This window comes from Camellia sinensis, chromosome 1 (assembly GCF_055761805.1).
Source record: "Camellia sinensis isolate YWXY chromosome 1, ASM5576180v1, whole genome shotgun sequence".
Lineage (NCBI taxonomy): Eukaryota > Viridiplantae > Streptophyta > Magnoliopsida > Ericales > Theaceae > Camellia > Camellia sinensis.
Window position 1 is genome coordinate 24,170,127 of NC_138961.1, and position 23,960 is coordinate 24,194,086.

Below are 23,960 nucleotides of genomic sequence, written 5' to 3' on the forward strand. Positions count from 1 at the left end.
TATTTATTATTCAATCAAACACACACACACATATATATATATATATTGATTCAACTCTCTGTTTTTTTTTTAATTCTCTGTTTTTTTTTTTATTCAATCAAACATATATATATATATCACATAAATGACTAAACCCACCACACAAATCTGTTAAACAACTTACCCCTTTTCTCTCCTCATCTTTCTCCTACTCCTCATCTTTTTCTTTTTTTTGATCCCAATCCATATTGCAACTAACTGCCCCAAACCCAGATTGTGACCCAACAATGTTTCCATCACTGCTTCTACCACTGCCCACCACCACTCTCAAAACCATAGATCTAGGATTAGGGTTTTGAAAGAAGAAGAAGAAGAAGAGAAGGGAGAGAAGAAAAGCGGGCGATGAACGGCGGAAGAGAGGGAGTGGAGGAAGAAGAAGGAGAAGGAGGAAAGGCGGGGGTGGAGGATAGAAAATGACAGATGACGGCAAGGAGGAGAGAAAGAAGATGCCCCAATGGCGCCGGCGAGGAGGAGCTTCTCTCTCTCGTTTTGATCTGATGAGAGAGAACAAAAACGAAAAACAAATTTAAAAAAAAAAGTTGAATATGGTGAAGAGATGTTAACAATCAAGGGTATTTTGTCTTTTCGCGCTTAAATAAAAGGGTAATATGGTCATTTTGTATAGGAAAGTAATGTTGTTTGTGCAAAATTGACGGTTTGGGGGAATTTTGACATTGTCAGGTAAAGTAGGGGAGGTTACTGTAATTATTCAAACCACAAGGGAGGTCCCTGTATTTGTCAGAAACCTGAGGGGAGGTAAATGTAATTTACCCAATTTTATTTATAGTTGCATATAAATTTTGTGATTTATATATATCAAATATTTGAAGATATTTGTAGTCTTAAAATCATGGTATCATTGCGGAATTAGACTTGCATGTGTATTTTATACCATTAAAGAGATGATTGAAGATTATATTTCGTCCTTAAATCTACCAAACAGTTGTACGAATTTTTAGACAATTTTATATTCAAAATTTTGAGATGATTTTTTTCTACAAAATTGTTGAGAATGATGTGTAATTCATCCAGCAACGTTTGCAACAATTATTGAATTTTGTATGAATTTATATAAATTTTTAACCAAATTTGGAACTATAAATAGATTTTACTATACGTTTAAAAAATCATTAAAATTTTATATTAAACCAAATCTGGTAATTTCTAAATAAAAAATAAAATTTGAGAAGTCTAATTTTATAGTAAATTTTTAGATTATGTAATTGATTTATAAATTTAAGTATGGAATTAATCTAAGAAAATGTGATAAATCTGTGTCATAAATTTTCTTGAGATTTTTTAGAATTATTTATAATTTATTTTTGGAAAATACTTTTTGAAAAATGACCATAACATATTTATTGAGTATTGCATAGATTTTTACAAATTTTAGAGTTGTCTAAGTAATTTATTTATAATTTTAATTACGAAATATACATTCTGAAAATTTCTAGCAGATTGAAAAAGAACTAAAATTATCACTTCAATTATTTATTTGGATTAATATTGTGCTAGTCTAGGGATGTAATTTTGGCCCGTGACCCACGGTGCGGCCCGTGGTGGGCCCGATCCATTTAGGCCCGTTTAGCCTCGAGCCCAAGCCCAAGCCCAAGGCCTTGGGCCTGGGCCTGGGCCATCATTTCAAAGCCCGACCCGGCCCGTTTGGCTTTCTCAAGGACCGCCCAAAAGCCTGGCCCGCCCGAGACTTAGTGTTATTTTTAGTAGAAAAAATATAAAAAATTAAAAAAATTTGTTTAGGCCGCCCAAAGTCCAAGACCAGGCCCAAGCTTAGGGGCCTCGTCCATTGGCCTGCCCAAAACCCGAATATCCTTGGACCTGGGCCTAGTTTTCTTGCCCGTGGACCGGCCCGGTCCGATTTTTTGGCGGGAGCCCGCAAGGCCCAATATGGGCCCGACCTAAGTCCGGATGGGCCGGGCTGGGCCAAAATTACACCCCTATGCTAGTCTAATCTTGTAAATTAAAAATCCGTGCATGTTTGTGGTTATGGTTTATTTTCTTTGTATCTAAATTATCATTTCATACCATGGCTTAAATTAATTGTTTACTTAAATTTTGTACATTGATTTATTATTGTGTGACACGTGTAATATTTTATGTTGGGGATTTTAATGAGTTGGTATAACATTATTGGTGATAAAAATTTGAATTATTTGTAATTGATATAAAAACTAACTGAAATGATTAATGGTTTATACGAAGTTAACAATTGAGGGTTAATACCGGTTGTTTAGGGTGAGCCTTGGTTTTTAATAATTTTTATATAATTGTATCGCGAAATCCTAAGATGGCACGGGACTTATTTGAACCCATATCGGTATTTGGTTTTAGGATAAGGATAAAGAGTAATGCTAGAGACCCCAAATATTCTACCAAAAGTTTTACCAAATGTCTCACATGGGTGTGGGACCCACACAATGTGGGTCCCATGTGGGTCCCACACTCATGTGAGACATTTGGTAAAACTTTTGGTAGAATTTTTGGGGCCTCTAGCATTTTTGTAAGGATAAATGTGTGGGTGGTACACAGAGAGGTTACATACCCCTGACAGACAGTTCCCTTGAGGCAGACCACGGATACCACGGCTTGGGTATAAAGCTCTGGGTGTGGACATCTTTGGTAGTTCTTGAATATTTGAGCAAGGGGGGTTTTCAAATTAACCATGGACATAACTTAGTGGTTGGTAAGAAAATCTCTTTGGTGAGATTTTGAGTGTCACTTAAACTAATAAAATTGATGAAATTATTTTAATTGTTGTAATATTATCATGTTATTAATTCCGTCATTTTCTCTTAATTGTCATGATTATTATCTTATTATTTTCTCTTAAAAAAAATGGTAGATCGGTTATGTTTTCTTACTGTGTTACAAAACTCATGGAATATATTTTGTTGCACTGGCGTTTTATGCCATATTTTGACGAGTAAGGAATGGAAGCTGTCAAAATTTTATCAAAATAAAATTTTATTATCTCTTGTATTAGTAATTAAAAATGTTGTAATATTGTATATGGACTTGTAATTTTTTTTTTTTTTTTTTTGTGTTGTTAAACTTTGACTATGTGAGAATTTAAATTTCCCTAAGTGGATGTTAAAATTTTTATTTAGCAAGTTATTTTATTATTTAAATTTTATGATGTTCCAAAAATTTGGGGCGTCATAGTAACATTCCAATGTAACACTCAAACGTAATACTCCAATATAATACTAAAAAAAATCTTTAGTATATTTTTTCCAAACGTAACACTCTAAAAAAAATTGTTAGTGTAACACTCCAATGTAACACATAAAAAAATTCCTTAGTGTATTTTTTTTCCAAATGTAACACTCCAATGTAGTATTAAAAAAAAAAAAAAAAGATGTGGAATTCATCAAATCATTCTAAAAGGGGGTAGGATTCTTTAAACCATTCCAAAATGAGTACAAAAATTATTTAGTAAGTTTCGGACAAATGTATAATTTCAAACTATGAGTGTTACGTTTGGAAAAAAATACACTACGGAGATTTTTAATGTTTTTGTGTATGTTACGTTTGAGAATGTTACATTGGAGTGTTACGTTTGGAATTACATTGATTGGAGTGTAACATTTGGCATAAGTAGATTAAGGAATTTTATGTGTGTGTGTATATTACATTAGAGTGTTATATATGGGAAAAGTACATTACGAATTTTTTTGGAGTGTTCGTTATTACATTTAAGAAAAGTACACTAAGAAGTTTTTACTGTGTTATATTGAAGTATTACATTATTAGAGTGTTATATTAGAGTGTTATGTTCTTGTTCGTAATGTGAGATTTGTTCAAAAAAGAGGAAAAATCGAAAACATATATAGTGTGGATTACCTAAATGTGTAATTTTAGATTTGGAGAACCCCACTTTTATCTCTCAAAAATTAAACTCAAACGCGTAAGTACCTTTTATGTAATTTTCACTTTAATGGAACCTTTTGATTCATAAGAGAAAAAAAAAAAAAAAAAAAAAAAAAAAAAAAAAACTAAACAGTTTATAAGATCACATTTTAAGATTTATTGGTGTTTTACCAAAATAAAAAATAAAAAATACACATATATAACCACTTTTTTGAGATTAAATTTTTTTTAAAGTCATATATATTTTATTATTAAATTTGGTTAATATTTTAAATTTAAATTAAATAATTTAATAGTTATCCAAAACAAAAAAAAATAAAATAAAATTAATACTAAGTAATATCTATTGGTTTAGTGGATAGACTTGAATTAAATGGATAGATTAGGTACCTCATGTTGGATATTGGGCCAAGTTAGAATCATGCCTACTTGATTGGACTCAATATTTTGAACATTTACCAATCAAATCGATTAATTAGACTTATTTATTTATAGGTCTTAATTGATAAATTTATCACTATAAAAATAAAAGATTGGTAAATTTATTACTATGAATTTCGGTATAAAAATAAAGAGACTGATAAATATATCACTATAAATTTATTCATAAAAATAAAAGACTGATAAATTTATCAATAGGACTTAATGGATAAGACCATCTCCAACGGTGCATCAAACCTTGCGTCAGATTTGAAATTTGATGAAAAAATCACTTTTTCTCACTCCAATGGTTTCACCAAATTGATATCAAAATGAGAATAGAACAAAAGTTTCATCAAACTGAGGACAAGCTCCAGATTTCATCTTTTCACTGTTCTATTACGTTGGACGGAGGCAATCGATCAACCAGCCGGATGTCCAGCCGGATGTCCGGCCGGTTGACCAACCGGTCGACCAGTTTCCTTTCAAATAGGTAGGTTCAAACAGGTCAAAAGGTTCAAACAGGTTTAAAAAAAAATTTAGTCTTACCGGTTGACCGGCCGGCCGACCCACCGGATGACCCTTCCCTTTTGATGCACCGTTGGAGCAAGCCATATCAGATTGAGAAAATCAAAAAAAATTTACTCAGATTTGGTGAAAAAGGTAATGAACCGTTGGAGATGCTATAATAAATCTTAAAAATAAGATCTATTGATAATTTACCTCAAATTGTTACCATATATTGTCAGTCCCGTCAAAACTTGAGCATATTTGTCCAATCATTATTGGTGGCTTTTTTAATCATAAAAAAATAAAACAAATTAAAATATTAATAAGATGAAATATTATATTTAAATTATAATTATTTTATTTTTTCTTTCATAAAATTTTTTTAAAATAATAAAAAATCAAATTTTTGAATCCTAAACTAAAATAATTAAAAAAAAAAAAAAACTCAACACACTTCTCAAATAAAGTCAAAAAATCCTATGAGAGGGAAAGAGAATAAAGAAAAAACACACGAACGTGGTCATTTAAACAATTTAATCCAGATTAAGTAGTGTTAGCTACATATTTTGTATAACCCAATTACAATTCAACGCGTGGCAGAATAAAGGCAATACGGGAAGACTATTTAAGTCTTCGATCGTGATCGTACACGTGGTAGTTAGTATTGGTTCTTACAAGATCTGCGTAGCACTGGATCAGCAAAGAGATGCAAAGTGATGTGGCTTCAACGGTTACTCACATTCAAATTCAAAATCAGGAGGGAAGCCTAACTGCAGATAATGGCATAGTGGAGCTAACTATAAGGCAACATGATCAGCGATCATGGAGGAGCGATTCAACGGTTAGAAGTGCAATTCGATGGTTATCCTTGAGAAGTATAAATAACAGAGAAGGCCCCAGAAAAAGTGCAGACTCAGATCTAGAAAACCAGTTTTATCAACTTTATTATTTCTTTTTCAATTTTTACATTTCTTGTTCTTTACATTGTTGTACTTTAAAATTCCTGCATTGCACTTCGTTCATAGGAGTAGTTTCAAGTTGTTACTGTAAATCTCTACGATGCTGAATTGGATCATTGTAAGTCTTTCATTTTTACTTAATGAAATGTTGCAATTGTTCTTCATTTAATCATTGTCAGTTAATTCTCCTAAGTAAAGCCACCAGTAAAAGTCCTATTCATTGAGGCTGAAAGAACTAAAACGCAATCGTCTGATAATTGGTTGGAAATTAATATTCTGTAAGGACTGATTGATCCTTGCTGGCACGCTCACAATTACAAAAATAACCTTCGAAAGCCAAAAAAGCCAACATATATTTTTGGCACGCCTAATGGGACTAATTGAAATGGCTAGACGTAGGAGACAAAGAGAAAATGAACGCCTGGAAGAAGGAGTGGAATCAGAGGTAGAAATGCCTAATACAGAGGATAATGTGATAACACATCTTGTGGAAACACCTATTTTATCAGAACCTATGGTCGAACAGACCAGCACTTCGGAACAAGTACCACATGTTCATAATATTGGACGAGGCCAAGGAATTGGACCATCCACTGTTTCATCTACTCTGCCAATGAATCCATGGGGTGGCCTAGTAGATGCCATGGGACAGCAATTAATGAACACAATGGAAAGGTGGGCAACATCCTTTTTGGATCGAATGAATACCTACCAACCAACAAACAAACACAAGGCATATAGAGGAAAATTCAAATGTCCCTTAGCAAAGATTAGCTAGAGACAAACAACATATACAAAGTCATAGGCATACTAATGGTTAAACTAGTAACCAAAATCATGAAAGACCACTACCTCAGTCTTGGTATGAGCCTCTTTCGAGGCCCATGGCAAATTAAAATGCCTTATTACTTAACAGTGAAGCCATGCAAGTTGGTGGATTTGGCCCAACACAAGATAACGGTGTAAGGATGGTTCCAAATCCCATGTTCAAAGTCATACCTGGTACGAGGGGGTTCATTAATCCTTTGTTCGAATTTATACCCGGGGGGTTGGAGGGTTTTCCTACAACTGGAAGAGACACAACACCTGTTCCAGCACCTTTCGCAGGTCCTTTTACAGGACAGGCTCAAAAAGTTCATCCATACCCTCAACAGCAGCCAACACCACAAGGACAACCAGTCCCAAATATACCACCCTATGGACCAAGAGGACCCCAGGCACAACGTTGTCCACCAAATCCTGTGTTTGTTCCTCCAGTAGTGGTTTAACAGGTACAAAATATGGTCCCTAGGGACCAAATTGCTGACATTGTTAGAGAGATGTGTGGACCAATGGCTCGGGGGGTTCAGACTCTTGTGTATAGGAAATCGTACCCACAATGGGTAGATAGGGTACATGAATACGCAAGAGGTTTCAGGATACCAGATTTTGCCCTTTTTTATGGGAATAGAAACTAGTCAACGGTTGAGCATATTGCTAGGTTCGCGGCTCAGAGCGGTGAATTTGCCAATAATGACTATATGAAGTTAAGATTATTCCCAAATTCTCTAACTGGGGGAGCATTTGTATAGTATATTAACCTTACACCTGGCTCTATCCAAACTTGGCAACAAATGGAAGAGGCATTTCATGCCCAATTCTTCCAAACAGAGCCACAGGTTTCCATGGCAGACTTGGGAAGATTGAGTCAAAGGCTTGATGAGAAGGCTACTCAGTTTATTGCCAGATTTAAAAGAGCACGAAATAAATGTAGGATCATCTTACCAGAGCCTGAATTTGTGAGATTTGCTCAAAATGGTTTAGAGTTTAGGCTTCGAAAGAAGTTTGACTCAACTGAGTTTAGAGACTTAGTGGAATTAACCTATGAGGTGTCTAGGTATGAAGCATTACTTGAAGAAGAACAAGATCGAAGTAATGCATCGTACAAGACATATTATAGAGATCCTAATTATGAGATTGATGCAGCAGAGATTGTAGGGAAAGAACCTGTGATCTGTGATGCATTAATTCATAAAGATACAGCAATTGATTAGCAGTTTAAAAAGAAAGGCCTTTAGAGGAAATACTCTTTCGACTTAACAAAGGCAGATGATATTTTTGACTGTTTGCTTACTGTAAATTTCCTGAAGTTACCAAAGGAGTCAAAATTCCGTCTCCAGAGGAACTTAAAGGAAAAGTGTATTGTAAATGGCGTAATTCTTGGTCTCACTCAACTAAAAGCTACATTGTTTTTCGAGACAGGATCCAAGAGTAGATTCGAAAGGGGAGTCTAAAATTCCTAGCTAAAGCAGAAAAGGCCATGGGGATTGATACTAATCCATTCCCGAAAATTGGAGAGATGGCAGCCAATGTTATTATGCCAGACTTCCAGAACTTGTCCTTGAAAGAATTGAAAGAAGTCAATGTGCAGATGCATGTTGCCAGCTAGACAACTGTCAAGAAAGACACTAGAAATCTACTAGCTATTGGACAAGGTTTCTCAGACCAGAGGGAAGACTCTGATGAAGAAACACTGGATGACGATTCTTTAGAAGCAGCTGTCATGCAAAGAATGTGTCCTAGATGCAGGCTGACCTACAAGTGATTGAAAGGGCTTCCAATTGATGGGAAACAATATTACAAGGATGTGTCCTAAACCAACCAGTGCTTATAACAAAAGGCCATATCCAACTAGTATTAGGCAGCAACCATTAATGGCTGAGCCAACAGTCGCTAGAATGCATTCTAAAGGCAAGAGGCCTTTATATGAGTCTAGACCACCTAATTATTACAGAATGGAGAGCAGTCATCGTGAAAGGAGATCGGAGAAGGGTTTAGTTTATAAGATCAAAACCAGAGATTGGCCTCCTTGACCAGCCTCACGCAGGACAGAAAGTGGCCACCTTCATCAAGGGCCTAAGTTAGGCCCAAAACAGGGAGTCAAGGCCAAGTAGTGCCCTTTACGGCCAGCTTCGAAGATGGCTTCGAAGGAAGAAAGAAACAGTTTAACAGTTGGGTCAGTAGGTTCATGGGTACCTGGAGTTCCAGATTGGTTTGTCATGCAGAACAAACCTAGGGAGATGTCTACCCAAAGAAATGTTGTTGGAAATCAAGGTAGGATGGTCAAACCACCTTTGGTGGCTCCAAACAATTGGGTATTGGTTTAGCATCCAAAAACAAAATAACCAAATATGGTCCCAGTGATTTCTAGATCCCAAAGAAGGAAGATCCAACGAAGGTACACTCAGTACCAGAAGGATCTGAAAGAATGTGGAGAAAGCTCTTCATTGGTTCAACTAAAGAGCTAGGCAGCAGGACAAGAAGATTCAAAGTTAGACCAAATTTGACTCTTCTAGACAAAAAGAGTTGTAGCAGGGAGCAGTTGGCCAAAGTTCATTCCGAACTAAAGGCCAAGGAAAGATCCAGCTTGGCAGGATTGGAAAAAGCTTTGATGGAAAGTGATAGTGAGATAGAAGATGAAGTTGTTCCAGGCCAAAGGAAGAGGATGGTTGAGAAAGAAATGTTTGAAGCCTTCATGGCTGAACATACATTTTTTGTTGAAAAACCAACAGAAACAAACCATTCAAAGGAAGTTACTAACACAAAAGTGCCAGAATGCAGCATGGAGGATGCTTATGAAGTAATTGAACAAGTTGATCAAGAGGGAAAACAGGTACAGCTAGTCGTCCAATTTGGCTCGTTTTCTCCGGTGTCAGTGAATATGGTGTTCATATTACCACAGGAGTTTCAAGATGACGAGGAAAACCAAGGTCAGGAGATTGACCCAATTCTAGTCTCCAGTGAAGACTCACAAGTAAGTATGGTGCAAGACGAATCCGAAGTAGCCACACTAATGAAAACTGAAGACGAGAGTGAGAAAGAGGTAAGTATTAACCTCTCATACCCTTTTGAGTATCCCACGACGTCTATGACACAGCATGTCAAACCCTTGTATATCAAGGCCTTCTTCGATGGAATACAGATGAATCGGGTGCTGGTGGATAACGGGGCAGCAGTAAACCTGCTTCCAAAATCTTCGTTGAAGAAACTAGGAAAGAAGAACCCTAGACTAATCCCTACCAGTTCAGCCATTGCCGGTTTCGCTGGAGACAAATAGATGACCCAAGGTATTTTGCCCATCAACCTGAGTGTGGGAACCAGGGACTGCATGACAACATTCTTCGTTATCGACAGCAATGCTAAGTATAATGCTTTACTTGGAAGAGATTAGATTCACACCAACAAATGTGTGTCTTCCTCTTTACATCAGAAAATTATGATGGCCTTGTGCAATGGAGAGATGGAGGAGATTAATGCAGATCCTCAACCCTTCATAGCTTGTGCAGATTTCACAGAGGCCAAATTGTATACTGAAGGAGTAGCACCACTCAGTATACTGAGAAAGCCTGATGGGTCAGCCGAAGTGACGACTGATGAGGAATTAGCACACCTGAAGCACTTAGTCCAGGAAAGTGTATATGAAGAGTTTGTCGTTAAAGATGACAATGATGTCTGGTTGTAGGCAAGGAGATGGAACCCAGGAGGCCAAATCTCTGGCTTTAATTAAGTTTTCAGCATTGGACATACAGTCAATAGTCCAGAAAGTGCAAGAATAAGAGAAAGAAGCCATAATAATTGATTAGAAGCAGGAGCAGCAAGAGGTCAGACGTTTGGCTTTGGATAAATACTGTGCTTTGGATATTGAAATAAAAGTCCAAGAGATACAGGAAGAGGATGCCTTGTGGACAAACTTTGTCTATGAGGATGATGGTAAAGATGTTGAATCAAAGAAGCTAGGAGCAGAACAAAGCAAGGAGATTGCTTCGAAGTTAAAAGGAATCAAAGAAGGAGCATCAGTAAGTTCTCAAATACAAGACCCCTTGGAAGAAGTGGACTTAGGGGAATGTTCCATACAGCAACCCACCTATGTAAGTGCTTGTTTGAATGCTCTTGACAGGGACCAGTTGTTGGTGGTCTTAAAGAGATACAAAGATTGTTTTGCATAGTCTTATAATAAACTACCAGGAGTGGATAGGTCATTAGTAGAACATAGGCTCCCTATAAGGCCAAATTTCAAGCCATACAAGCAAAAATCAAGAGGAATGAGTCCAGAAGTGATTCAAAAAGTTAAGGAGAAAATTCTTAGACTCCTCAAGGCAGGCTTTATTAGGACAGCCAGGTACGTTGAATGGCTATCTAATATTGTGTCTGTGGTTAAGAAGAATGGTAAAATGAGGGTATGCATCGATTTCAGAAACTTGAATCTAGCAACTCCAAAAGATGAGTATCCTATGCCTATAGTAGATTTGTTGGTAGATAGTTCAGCAGGGTATCAAATTTTATCAATGATAGATGGGCACTCTGGTTATAACCAAATCTGCATTGCAGATGAGGATGTCCATAAGACAACATTCAGATGTCTTGGGAATATTGGCACTTTCAAATGGGTTTAAATGCCATTTGGCCTGAAGAATGCTGGGGCTACATATCAGAGAGCTATGAACACTATTTTTCATGACCTCATTGGAGGGTATTTAGAGTGTCATATTGATGACATTGTAGTGAAATCCCAATCCATGGAGGAACATTTGTTTCACTTAGAAGCAGCTTTTGAAAGAATGAGAAAGTTTAAGTTGAAACTCAATCCTCTTAGGTGTGCTTTTGGCGTATCATCTGGAAACTTCTTGGGCTATGTAGTACACAAGAAAGGAATACAGATTCACCAGAATAAAGCCACAGCTATCATTGAAGTCAAACCTCTATCAAGTAAGAAAGAATTACAAAAGTTCCTTGGACAGGTTAATTTTCTTCAAAGATTTATTTCTAATACTGCAGGGAAAACTAAAGTATTTTCTTCCTTGTTAAGGCTAAAAGATGAAGAGGAGTTTGTGTGGATAGCAGAGCATCAAACTGCTTTCGAATGAATCAAAGCCTATTTGGCCAACCCTCTAGTGCTGATGCCATCAAAGGGTGATAAGCCCTTGAAGTTGTACATAGCTGCAGCAGAGGATTCATTGAGAGCTTTCTTAGCCCAAGACAATGAAGAAAGCAAGGGGCAAATTGTTTATTACCTTAGTAGGTTCTAAATTCTTGTGAATGTAAATACTCAGCTGTAAAAAAGTTGTGCCTTGCATTGTATTTTGCTGCAATGAAATTAAGATACTATCTTTTACCGACAACTATCTTGGTAATTACAACCACAAATTTGGTTAAATATATGTTATCTAGACCCATATTGAGGGGGAAAATTGGCAAATGGACACTAGCTTTATCATAATTTCATCTAGAATATGTTCCCCAAAAGGCAATAAAAGGACAAATTTTAGCTAATTTTTTGGCAGACCACCCATGTCAAACAGAAAGCCAAGAGATAATGGAACTTGGTATGACTAGTGTTAAACCATGCCAAATGTGGTTCGATGGATCAAAAGCCAATGGTTTAACTGGAATTGGTATAGTAATTAAGTCACCACAAGGAGTAGAAATCACGCATGGTTTCAGAGTGGATGAAATTACTTGTTCCAATAATCAAGCTGAATATGAAGCCTTAATAATGGGACTGGAAATACTTATTGGATTACAAGCTCACGCAGTTGACATATTTGGAGATTCTCAATTGGTAGTTAACAAGGTGAAATGGGTTTTCAAATGTCAAAGTATAAGCATGTTGCCATACTATGTTGTTGCATTACATCTGCTTTCTCAATTTCAGATAGCAAATGTAACTCATGTCCCAAGATTCTTGAATAATAAAGTTAATGATGTGGATCAGAAAGTTTCGAATTTCAAGAGAAAGGGATAATACTCGAAGGGATATAAGCTAAACAACATATCAGAAAGTAATACCACCCTTGAATAAGAGGAATATGGTCCTGGAAGTCAATCATAATGACTTACAAGAACAAGATTGGAGACATCCAATAATGCAGTATCTGGCTGGCCCATCTTCAAAAGCCAACAGAAAAATTAAATTGCAGTCTATGCAATACATAATGTATGGTAATGCTCTCTATAAAAAGAGGGGAGATAGGTTATTGTTGGAATGTTTAGGCCCAAATGAAGCATTGACAGCTATGGCTGAGGTTCATGAAGACATCTGTGGTACTCATCAGCCTGGTGTGAAGATGAGATGGTTGCTTCGAAGGCATTCTTACTATTGGGCAACTATTCTTAAAGACCGCATAGAATATGCAAAAGGTTGCCAGGCACGCCAAAAGCATGGCACAATAAGGCATGTGCCCATAACTGACCTGCATGCAGTTGTGAAGCCTTGGCTATTTAGAGGATGGGCCATGGATATGATGGAGAAAATACACCCACCCTCTTCGAAGCATCATTGTTTCATCTTAGTGGCCACTGATTACTTCGTTAAGTGGGTTGAAAGCTAAGCCATACAAGGCTGTAGACCAGACTGAAGTCATTGGATTCATTGACGATTTAATCCATAGATTTGGTATCCTACAGACTATAACTATTGATAATGGGACTGTATTTGATGGAAAAATGGTAAAGTCGTTTGTGGTAGAGTTTGGAATTAGCCTTGTTGATTCCACCCCCTATTATGCACAAACCAATGGTCAAGCTGAATCATCCAATAAGTCTTTGAAAAAAGGAATACAGAAAGTTGTGGAAGATAATCCTAGGGATTGGCATAACTTATTGTTGGATGTGTTGTGGGCTTATAGAACTTCTCCAAGGTCAAGCACATGAATCACTCCTTATGCCTTAGTATATGGGCATGATGCAGTGCTACCTGTGGAAATTAATGTTAAGTCCTTGAGGGTGAGATGCCAAGACCAGTTAGATCTTGAGCAATATCATCAGAGTATGTGCTTGGAGTTAGAAAGTATAGATGAAGCTAGAATTCTGGCATTAAATAGCATTCTTTTCGAAAAGAAGAAAGCAGTCAAAAACTATAATAAGAAAGTCAAACACATTGGCTTTGATGAAGGTGATTTGGTATGGAAAACAATACTCCTAATAGGGATTAAAAGCCACAAGTTTGGCAAATGGTCACCTAACTGGGAAGGACCATATCAAGTTCATAGAGTCCTGTCTTTTGGAGCATACCATTTGAGAAATTTGAATGGATATGTACATCCCCAAAAGATTAATGGCAGATATTTGAAGCCTTATTATCTAACCGTGTGGGAAACACAAGGAGTAGAATAAGTGCTAAATAAAAGAACATGAAAAAACTTCAATGATAAATAAGAATTTATTTCATAAAGAGTCAAATACATGTAGCCATAGATTGACCCAAAAGTCAGTACAGTGTTTAAATTGTTCATTTACAATAGATACTCTATTCTTGAGGGATGGAAACAATTGAATGGCTATAGTCATTTCTTGCTTTCGATTAGCTAGCTCTTGATTAGTGATTTGCAGCTTGGTAGTAGTTCGATTCAAAGCTTGGTTAGCTGTTGATAATTCTTCCTCAAGTTGAGCCTTCTTTTCTAACAGTTGAGCTTGAAATTGGGAGACAGTTGTTCTTTCAGTTCTGACAGTTCAGCATGAACTTTAGAAACAAAACTCTGATCTTTCAGCAACTTCTCCTCTGCAGCCTTAGCAGCATGACAGATGTTGATGTAAAAATCTATGGTGGCTGCTGCCTGAGATAAATGACTTGAAACAGTCATGTCGGATTGTTCAATAATCTTGCAGCACTGTAGGAAGTCGTTTTTGATTGGAGGTCTTTGTAAAGCTTCAAAAGGAATCCTCGAAAAGGTTGTCAGCAGCTCCAGGCAACTGTCCAAGTCTATCGAAGGCAAGGAAGTCTTACCACTGGAGGAAGAGCTCTAAAAAATTTCTAGTAGAGAATCAGCTAGAACTAATGGCTCAGTCTCATTGTTAATCATTAGAGAGGTGGAAGGTATGTCAAAAAGACTAGCAAGTCTAGCCTCAAAGATATCCACCTCATCCATTGACATGGAAGGTGCAAGAAGAGCCCTGGTAGAAGGAAGAAATGACTGCATAGGAATAGGAGAAGTAGGTGGAGTATCCTTAGCAGTCTCTATAGTTTTGGCTACCAGTTGGTCAAAAGAAGAAGGACTGGAGCTAGGCAAAGATAATGGATGATGGATTGGAGAGCTACCAGTACCTTCTCTATAGGAATCAGCTACCATCAAAGATGAAGTAACAGCTAGAATTTCCTTATGAGGGGGAGAAGAAGTAAAGCTCGAAAGAGAATCAAATTGAGTAAAATCGAAAGACAAGTGAGGGAGGTATGGAGTTAAGCTAGAAAAAATAGGAGCTGGAATACTTGGCCTCAAAAAGGGTATAGAAAATATAGGGCTAGAAAGTAGGAGAATTATTTGAATGGGCTCCACATCCTGAGATTGTTGAACTTCGACTGAAACTGATGGAGTCCTTGTTGGTAGAATAGGCAAAGTAGTTGTTGCTGCAAAAGAAGAAATACAAAACAATGTTAAGTCTTAATATTAACAATTTGGGAAAAGAAAATGGAGACATGAAAGGAAATTACTGGTTTCAGAGGTGGTGGTAGTGACGGGAGAATTACGGAGGGAATAATGCTCGGCAGTGTGTTGTCTTCTCATTGTTTCCCTTTGGATTGCATCAGTGGCAGCTACTTCATCCCTTAATAATTGTTGCTGTCGCCTTTTCTCAGCTCTTTGAAAAATAATTATTTCTTTGGAATGTTCCTCCTCTACTACTTTGGCAGCTGCCTCATGAGTGGGGTCTTCGACCAAATCAGAAGGAGAGACGAGATCTTCTTTCTCTTTTTTCTCTGTGATGGTATTTTCTACTCTTTCTCAATCTTTCTCTTTCTTCAATCTGAGATTCAGACTTTTCAAGAGTGAGTTCTTCCTCTACTACTTTGGCAGCTGCCTCATGAGTGGGGTCTTCGACCAAATCATAAGGAGAGACAGTCATTTTTTTTTCTCCTTTTTCTCTGTAATGGTATTTCCTGCTCTTTCTCAATCTTTCTCTCTTCCATTTGAGATTCAGACTCTTCAGGAATGAGTATTAGCTTCATTTTCTTTTTCTGCTGATGTTTGTCTTTGAGAGTAGCTAGAGCTTCAGCTCTCTTAGGAGATTCTTCTTGTAGAGACCCTACACCAAGAGGTATAAGTGTAAAGGAAACAAACAAAAGAGTCTAAAAGAAAAGAAACCTAAAAATACATACCTTTTTTCGAAGTAGCCCTGGTAACTCTAGCAGGAGGGGGTGAGGCTGTAGGAACAGTCTTGGCAGCTGTGGAAAGAGAGGGAATGTTCTCGACTGTTGTTGGTTTAGCCTTAGAAGGCACACCTAGTCCTATCAGTAAATCATGAGGATGTATGGCTAGATGCACTTCCATATTGGCTGTCCACCAATTTTGAAATCTCTTTAAGCTAAACCAGATGGGATGAAGGGTGTAAATTTGAACTCACTCAAGTCTTTTAACATCTTAAATGTTGCCTCCTCTAGTTTGATTTTGGGTACTCTTAGATCTTTGGCTGTGAGATGGACATTCGAGAGACTGCAGAGTGGAATGGGAATTCCTTGAGTAAGCCCAAATTGTCTGGCAAACTGAGAAGGGCAATATACCTCAGATATGCACTTGTAGGCTCGAGGGTTTAAAGTACCAATGAATAGTTCCCTCGGCAACAAAATGGAAGCCTACATATCTTTGTGTGATGGGATGGAACACTCTTTATCAGCCAAGAATGTTTGCAGCCAAGTTGGTCCTTTGTTGGCATCAAAGGGACAAAAAAAGGTGGCAGTTGGGGAAATGGGAAGTTGATGAAAAAAGGTGAGGTAGTAGGCAAAGGAAGCAGGATAAAGAGCAACTCTAGTATACTTTTCTCCGTAAGTACTAGGGTCTTGAACTAAAAACTTTAAGCACTTAGGATGCAGGTCAGTAAAGTATGCAAAGAGCCACAGTTGAAGCACCCAGAGGGGGCCTCCCTGATTGATGTCAAGAGGTCTTTCACAAAATTGCAAGCAAGCTCTAGAGACATGGCCTAAAAGGTAAGGGGCCAAGGCTATTCGTTTCTTCAAAACAAGGGCCTTCGCAAGTGAGGTGAACTCAGGCATGATCCGCTGAGATGATGTACAAAAGAGAAATTTATACAACCAGTATAAAATAAAGGAAAAGAGTTCTTGATCTCTCACGGGGCCTTCCCTTTTATTTTCAGCCTTTACAAAATCACTATAGGAGGAATTTAAGGGTGGAAGGGAAAACTTAACAGAAAGGTCTACGTAGTTGGGTGTAAAAGGAGTACTAAGTGGTGAAAGCCCTAAGAGATGGCAGATATCAAGAATGGTGGGGGCCATCATGCCACACGGAAACTGAAAAAAATTAAAAGCCATGTTCCAAAAACAAAGAGCAGTGAGAATTAAAAAAGGGTCTTCAAGAATGATAAACCTGGAAAGACAAAGGGCGTCGAGAATACAGAGCTCTTGCAGGTCACATTCTCTTGCAGGCATAACTCTGTCATACCATTCCTCCCACTCTGCCCTCAATGTCGGCCAGCAACGGTGAGGTCGGTTCATTCTCCAATTTCCCCAGTGAAGCCCCCTTTTATAGAGAAGAAAGTGGTCCTCCAAACGAGGGCATAAAGTTGGAAGTTGAGCGGGAGCTTCTCAAAAGATGGGACCTAGGACATATTCTTGTTTGTTGCTATAGTGAGGAACAAAGAGGCGTCCATTTATGGCACTTGACCCATCAACTGTAAATTTGGCGATCTCTTCCTCAATACATCTTTTCAAAGCCATGGTTGGACTTATACGTTCACTAATTGGTACTTTCAGTGAAGAAGAATCCATTGGTGACGAGTAGCAAGGAAGAGAGATTTAATAGAAGGGAAGGGTTTGTGTATTGAACAAACGAATGAGTTCAGAGCACGAAGTAAAAAGGGTTTTAAAAACCTTGGTGTCTGGAAAACATATCGTGTAATTCATAAAGAAGTATTAAAAGTACAGATACGAAGAGTTTCCTTCAATATTGATACTTTTGGAGGGAAACACATCTCAAGATGCTGATGTCAGTTTCGAAACAAAATATTTGGCTTCGAAACCAGATTTTGGCGCCAAAGTCAAATAACAACGGCTTCGAAACTAGAAAGTCGGCTTCGAAGCACATTCCACACCTAAGAATGCAAGAATGCTCAAGTATTTGTTTACTTCAAAAGGATTAAAAACCTGTTTTATGGTTTCTTAGTGAGAGTAAATCCTTCGAAGCAAAACTTGAAATCCCTCAAAGTTAGGAATGGTTTGTTCTAAGTTCCAAACCAATAGTTGGTTTGATAATATATAGAAGAGATTGCTCTTTTAGAATAAAACAATGCAATCCTGAAAGGAGGCTTCCATATTTCTTAAAGTATGGACTGTAGTTCGAAGCAAAAATGGTCAATTTAAAACTGATTGATCGTATTAACCATGACCATATGTTGGATTTGATTAAAACAAGATTTAAGGGGCAAGGCTGTTAAATTTGAAGCACCGATTCTAAATGGAAACCATTAAAAGTTGTCAACTGTATTCCATGAATTGGAAAAGTTCATGTTAGTTTTTCAGTGTTTTATTTAAGATAATTGAATCTAAATTCGAAGGATGAGATTGTTGAGTTCGAAGCCCTAAATTTGCTTGTAAAGACAAACGGAGATAAAGTCAAACCATACCAAACAAAGAGAAAAGTCTTAGCTGTATTGAAACAAAAGCAATTACATCAAAAGGCCCTCTTTAGGTACAAATTCGAGTTCATAAAAGTAAAGAATAGAATAAATAACAAGATCATGGAATTTGGTCCAGTTATGGTCAATAAATTTCTGTTCTTTTTTTATTCTGTCTTCTATTTTCTCCAAGCTTGGCTACTGAAGTTGATGGGCTCTTACTTGATAAAAGAGTTCTTCAGCCTTTATTTCAAACGCTGTTTCTTTTAACCTTTGTTCCAGCTCATCCATATCCAAGTCATCCCAGTACACAGAGTCTTTATTCTTGAAGTCATCATATTCTTCGATGAGGTTCTCTGCTTCGTACTAGGTATGAACTTGAAGGGATGAAAGTTGGTTCAAAGATTGGGTGGTAACCATAGAAGTCCGGTGCCAATGAAGAAGCAATGGGAGTTGGTCCAAAAAAATTTGGAGTTCTGCTTGGGCGATGGGGTTGAGGACGTGACCCCGAGTCATAACATCACAAGCCCATCGAAAGTCTTAAGAGGAACATCGTCTTCAAGAACATTGAAAGGCAAGTGAGAAAAAGCCGCAAGTAGAAGTTGGGCTTGCTTTCGCTGAGTTGGAGTAGGGGAAGGTGGAGGCTTATAGGGGAGAAAAACCTTGTCTGCAGAAAGGATAAGCCTCAGTCTCTCTATCCAGTAGGGATTTTGCGGAGGAGGAGGTATAGAAGCTTCCATTTTGAAAGAAGGAGGAAACTGAGGGGCATTAACACAATCAAGCCAGTCAGAAGAGCAAAGCCTCGCTTTCTGGGCTAAGAACGATGGGTTATACCCTTGTGCCTCTTCTGGGTGTCGGGTAGCTTGTACTATCTTTGTAGGCATGGAGGATATGTACCATACTCCAAGCAGATTGTCCTCTAAACTGCGTCGGCAGTCAATGGGTACGTAAGGATAAACCACCGAACTCCGAGTATCAGTAGGGAATTCTAGAGGATCAGTGAACTCGACAAAGTGATGATTAACTCGCTCCTTTAACTCTCATGCCTCAGGTTCTGACCAGCTTCTCCAACCAGAAACCCCAGAGAAAGAAGAAGCCACAGCCTATTCCCATGCAGAAGATTGTGAATTAGAAAAAGAGCTTCCAATGTCCATTTTTGCAAAATTTTGGGTTAGAGAATTATGAGTAGCGAGTGCGTAATCCAAAGGTTGATAGTTTGCAAAAACTTCCATAACTTGAATACAGGGAGGTGGGTAAAGGTGGCTAATCAATGCATGAAGCTTCTTTCGAAAAAGAACAACATCATCAGATAACTCTTCGTATACTCGATCAATAGAAGAGAAAATTGGTTTTGCCATAAAAGATGTATCAGTCTGTTTGAATACTAAGATGGTGGGGTTGCTCAAAGGATTAAAAGAGAATTTAATGCAAATGATGAATAACGGTTGTATTTATGGAAAAATGAAAAGCCCATGCACGTTCTAAGACGTGGATAAAAGACCTTGATCCACTAATATCACCAAGTATTGGGTATATTAGTGCGGAGGGTAATGTTGGCTACATATTTTGTATAAGCGAATTCCAATTCAACGCGTAGCAGAATAAGGGCAATATGGGAAGACTATTCAAGTCTTCGATTGTCATCGTACACGTGGCAGTTAGTATTGATTCTTACAAGATATGCGTAGCACTAGATCAGTAAAGAGATGCAAAGTGATGTGACTTCAACGGTTACTCACATTCAAATTCAAAATCAGGAGGGAAGCCTAACTGCAGGTAATGGCATAGTGGAGCTAACTATAAGGCAACATAATTAGCGATCATGGAGGATCGATTCGACGGTTAGAAGTGCAGTTCGATGGTTATCCTTGAGAAGTATAAATAGCAAAGAAGGCCCCATAAAAAGCGCAGATTCAGATCTAGAAAAACCAGTTTTATCAACTTTATTATTTCTTTTCTAGTTTTTACATTGCCTGTTATTTACATTGCTGTACTTTAAAATTCCTACACTGCACTTCGTTCATAGGAGTAGTTTCAAGTTGTTGCTGTAAACCTCTGCGAGGCTGAATTGGATCATTGTAAGTCTTTCATTTTTACTTAATGAAATGCTGCAATTGTTCTTTATTTAATCATTGTCAGTTAATTCTCCTAAGTAAAGTCACCAGTAAAAGTCCTCTTCATTGAAGTTAAAAGAATTAAAACATAATAGTCTGATAATTGGTTGGCAATTAATATTCTGTAAGGACTGATTGATCCTTTCTGGCACACTCACAATTACAAAAATAACCTTCGAAAGCCAAAAAAGCCAACAAGTAGGTGTTTGATATGTATTAAAATAGTACATTTATTTGGGTCACATTAATCAATATTTATTAGCATCTCTTCTTTACTTTTTTATATATTTTTTTTAATAAAAAATTAAAAAATACACTTATTTAAAACATTCCAAACCATTCCTAAATCACAACCGTCCACTTTCTTATCCAGTCACACAAAACCTACGGCCAGAAATCCTCCAACAGTCCAATCTTATACAATTTGCGCGGGAGGGAATCGTTTCAATTATATATACACACACAAATATCTCTATACCATATTGGAGTGAACAGTAATTTTATTCACAAAAATTCTATTTTCTCTCTCATCAAAGATGGAAAATCCCGGCCAATCAACGCCGCCGCCGCCGGCGATGGTGAAGTTGAAACCAATCGAAGCAACACCGGAGACGTTCAAAGAGTTCGGTCAGGTGATCGAGGCGTCGCCGGACGGTGAAGAGTTCGGTCCTCAGGACGCTCAATTGGACCTCAGTCGAGGAATCCCAAGGTCTTCGTTATCTCTCTCTCTCTCTCTCTCTGTAACTTTCTCTCTCCTAGGGCTTTTGTTCGATTTGAAGTTATCACAAGCTCTCATAGCCGTGTTGTAATAATAACCATAGTGGATTGGTTCTAGGGGTAATTTCTGAATTCACTTGCTCTGGATGACCTAATTTTTGCAAAATTTGTGTTATTAATTGGTATGTCCCATAATGATTATTTCATTGATTTTTCAAGCAGGGTATCCTGAGTTATAGTTATACTAAATCTTACAATTCTCGATTTGATTGGATCCACGATTCGCAAAATTAGGGTTTCGATTCATGATGAACGTCCACATAAACATTCGTTGTTATGCTGTGTAGGCATCCATGCTAGTAGGTCTTCTTATCATAGATGCAATTTCATCATCTTGTCACTTATAAGTTGCACCTAATGCAGTCAAATTATTTTTGTTCGATTTGTTTAAGGAGCTCATGTTAATGAATTCGTCATATTATTAGGTTCTACATTATGCATCTCGAAGAACGACCACTCAAGTTTTCTACAATTACACATCATGCAAGTGTCACTCAGTGCCTTGGTTCAATTGGTGGCAATGTTTGGTATATTGGGGTTGCTAAGCCCTCCATCGTTGATTCAAGTGAAATTAAGGCCGATAAGGGCTTGAATATTGTGCAATCACACTGCGGTCATTTCTATGTGCCACCTGCTGTTGATGATGTGCGTGTTTTCAGAATTGCAGGTCCAAAGTTTTTGAAGTTGAATCGTGGTACGTGGCATGCTGGGCCTTTGTTTAAAGCAGATGTGATGGACTTCTATAATTTAGAACTCAGCAATACTAATGTGAGCTCTTCCATCCCTAACTCTTCACTGAAGTTTTAAACCTTATATTCCTTTGGTACATTCGTGTTATTTTTATATTCGTTCATTTTATCTATTGACTTGACATGCGTGGATTTCTACTCCACCTTGAAGATTTTCAAGGTTTTTCGTTTTTTTTATTAAAGGTAGAAGATGTTCATTCTACACCCTTTATATATCTAGTTGCAATGGAAGCGGATTATTGAGCATGCCTCACGCAACCCAAATGACAAATAGCCATATGACCTTTCCAATGTAGGACTCAACACATGCCATCATGGATTAGGGTTGTTACCTAATGTCTTCCGTATTTTATGTTACTCTTCAAAATTTGCCGTTTTGGAGATGGTGCTTGGATTATTAGTTCTTGGTTCTACCATGTTGTTTTCCCCTTTTCTCTCTTATTAGTTCTTACTTCTTGTGATTTCTTTTTCTTTTTCTTTTTCTTTTTCTTTTTTTGTTAAGTAGGGCATTATTAAAGAAAGAAGACTCTTGATTTAAATAACTCATCCATCTTTCTCTCTCTCTGTAGGACAAAAGTGCTCCTTTTTTAGAATAATACATATAGATGTGGAACACACTGGATAAGTATCTAGGTTGTTTTAACCTACAGGGAATTATGATTTAGTGGCAGTCTAGCCACAGAAACCATGACACATACGGAGAGGAGGTCATTTCCCTCAAATAATTCAAAGCTACAAGTAAAATGATATTTGGTTTTGAATTATTTGAGGGAAATAGTTATTTCCCATTTGGGTTGTGAGAGGCGCACACAATTCATTTCGGCACCTCCATGACATTGAAAAAATAGAAGAGCAAGCTAAACGAAAAGCTTGAAGCGTGATGATTCAGAGGGCCTTAATCGTAAAAATTTTCTGAATTTGTTCTCTTTGTGCAATTTGCTTGAACTTTTTTCCACTGCTAATCTTATATACAGGTAGCATTTTGAAAGTACTTATCATTAGTATTATCTCAAGTATACTTTGTGATATGGCTTGCGTTTTTGTGTAGGTTGTGGATCACACAACGCATAATTTCGTCAAGAAAGATAAGTTGGTCTTTCTGATCGATGACTAGTTTATTTTCTATAATTATGTTTTGTTTTGTTTTTTTTTTTTGGGGGGGGGGGTGTGTGTGTTATATCCTCCAATAAATGATTGTTAACTACATCATGTGAACGATTACTGTTCATGATCATTTGCTGATTTGAGCAGCCTGTGATGTATAAATCTCAATACCAATGTTCAACAATGCTGTGGTTAAATTATTGCTGAACTAATTTTCATTGTTGCTTTTGGAGACGCATACACTTGGGGTTGCTGCCCCTCTTGATAGGGCCTAGTCCAGGCCCACCTAAGTGATCTGCCCCATTCATTTTATAAGACTTGCCGAGCTGATTGTCCATGCAAAAATTCAAGTGGATTGAATATCAACAGCCACATAATCAGATTGCATGTCTTCAAAAAAATTGATGATAGGTATGATATTGAAAACAAACCATCTATTTTTTTAAGGCGAATATAATTCATTCATTTAGTTATTGATATTCGATCAACTAGATTTTTTCTAATGTATTTGATGGACCTTGCAAAATGAACAACTTGGATTAAGGTGAGCCCAAAATGAGCAACCAGTACATCACGCCTTGTCTTTTAAACACTAGGAATTGGAGTCCGGTGTGTGATTTGTAGGTGGTGACTTTGATATGTTCATTTATTTCTTTTCCTCTTTTCTTTTGATCCTTTCTTGGAGGACTCCTTGTTCCCCACATTCTTATACTCCTTTTCATTATATATATTTTGGAATGATTCTTTGATCGAGCTTTCCCGACAATTATAAAGATTTAAGCCACCTCAGCAAATAACTTGGTCCA

The 23,960-nt window shown here is 37.3% G+C and overlaps 1 protein-coding gene across 2 annotated transcripts; it reads left to right on the forward strand.

The window, feature by feature from the left end:
- The first annotated feature begins 20,975 nt into the window (after positions 1–20,975).
- On the forward strand, positions 20,976–23,338 carry LOC114299637 (uncharacterized). Of its 2 annotated transcripts, none has more exons than XM_028244425.2 (3): positions 20,976–21,233; positions 21,727–22,069; positions 23,099–23,338. In XM_028244425.2, exons 1-3 carry the CDS (start codon positions 21,061–21,063, stop codon positions 23,162–23,164), a joined length of 582 nt encoding a protein of 193 aa, XP_028100226.2. In that variant the 5' UTR covers positions 20,976–21,060; the 3' UTR covers positions 23,165–23,338. The 2 variants fall into 2 exon arrangements, with proteins under 2 accessions (XP_028100226.2, XP_028100227.2); XM_028244426.2 differs by lacking the exon at positions 23,099–23,338 and adding an exon at positions 22,620–22,782 and having other exon boundaries at positions 20,989–21,233.
- The last annotated feature ends 622 nt before the right edge of the window (positions 23,339–23,960 follow it).

Bases quoted from the DNA above. Each gene is read 5' to 3' on its own strand.
- LOC114299637 (XM_028244425.2), top strand. From the start codon at position 21,061: ATGGAAAATCCCGGCCAATCAACGCCGCCGCCGCCGGCGATGGTGAAG. The intron at 21,234-21,726 runs GTCTTCGTTATC...TCATATTATTAG, and splicing joins CTCAGTCGAGGAATCCCAAG to GTTCTACATTATGCATCTCG. The intron at 22,070-23,098 runs GTGAGCTCTTCC...GTTTTTGTGTAG, and splicing joins TAGAACTCAGCAATACTAAT to GTTGTGGATCACACAACGCA.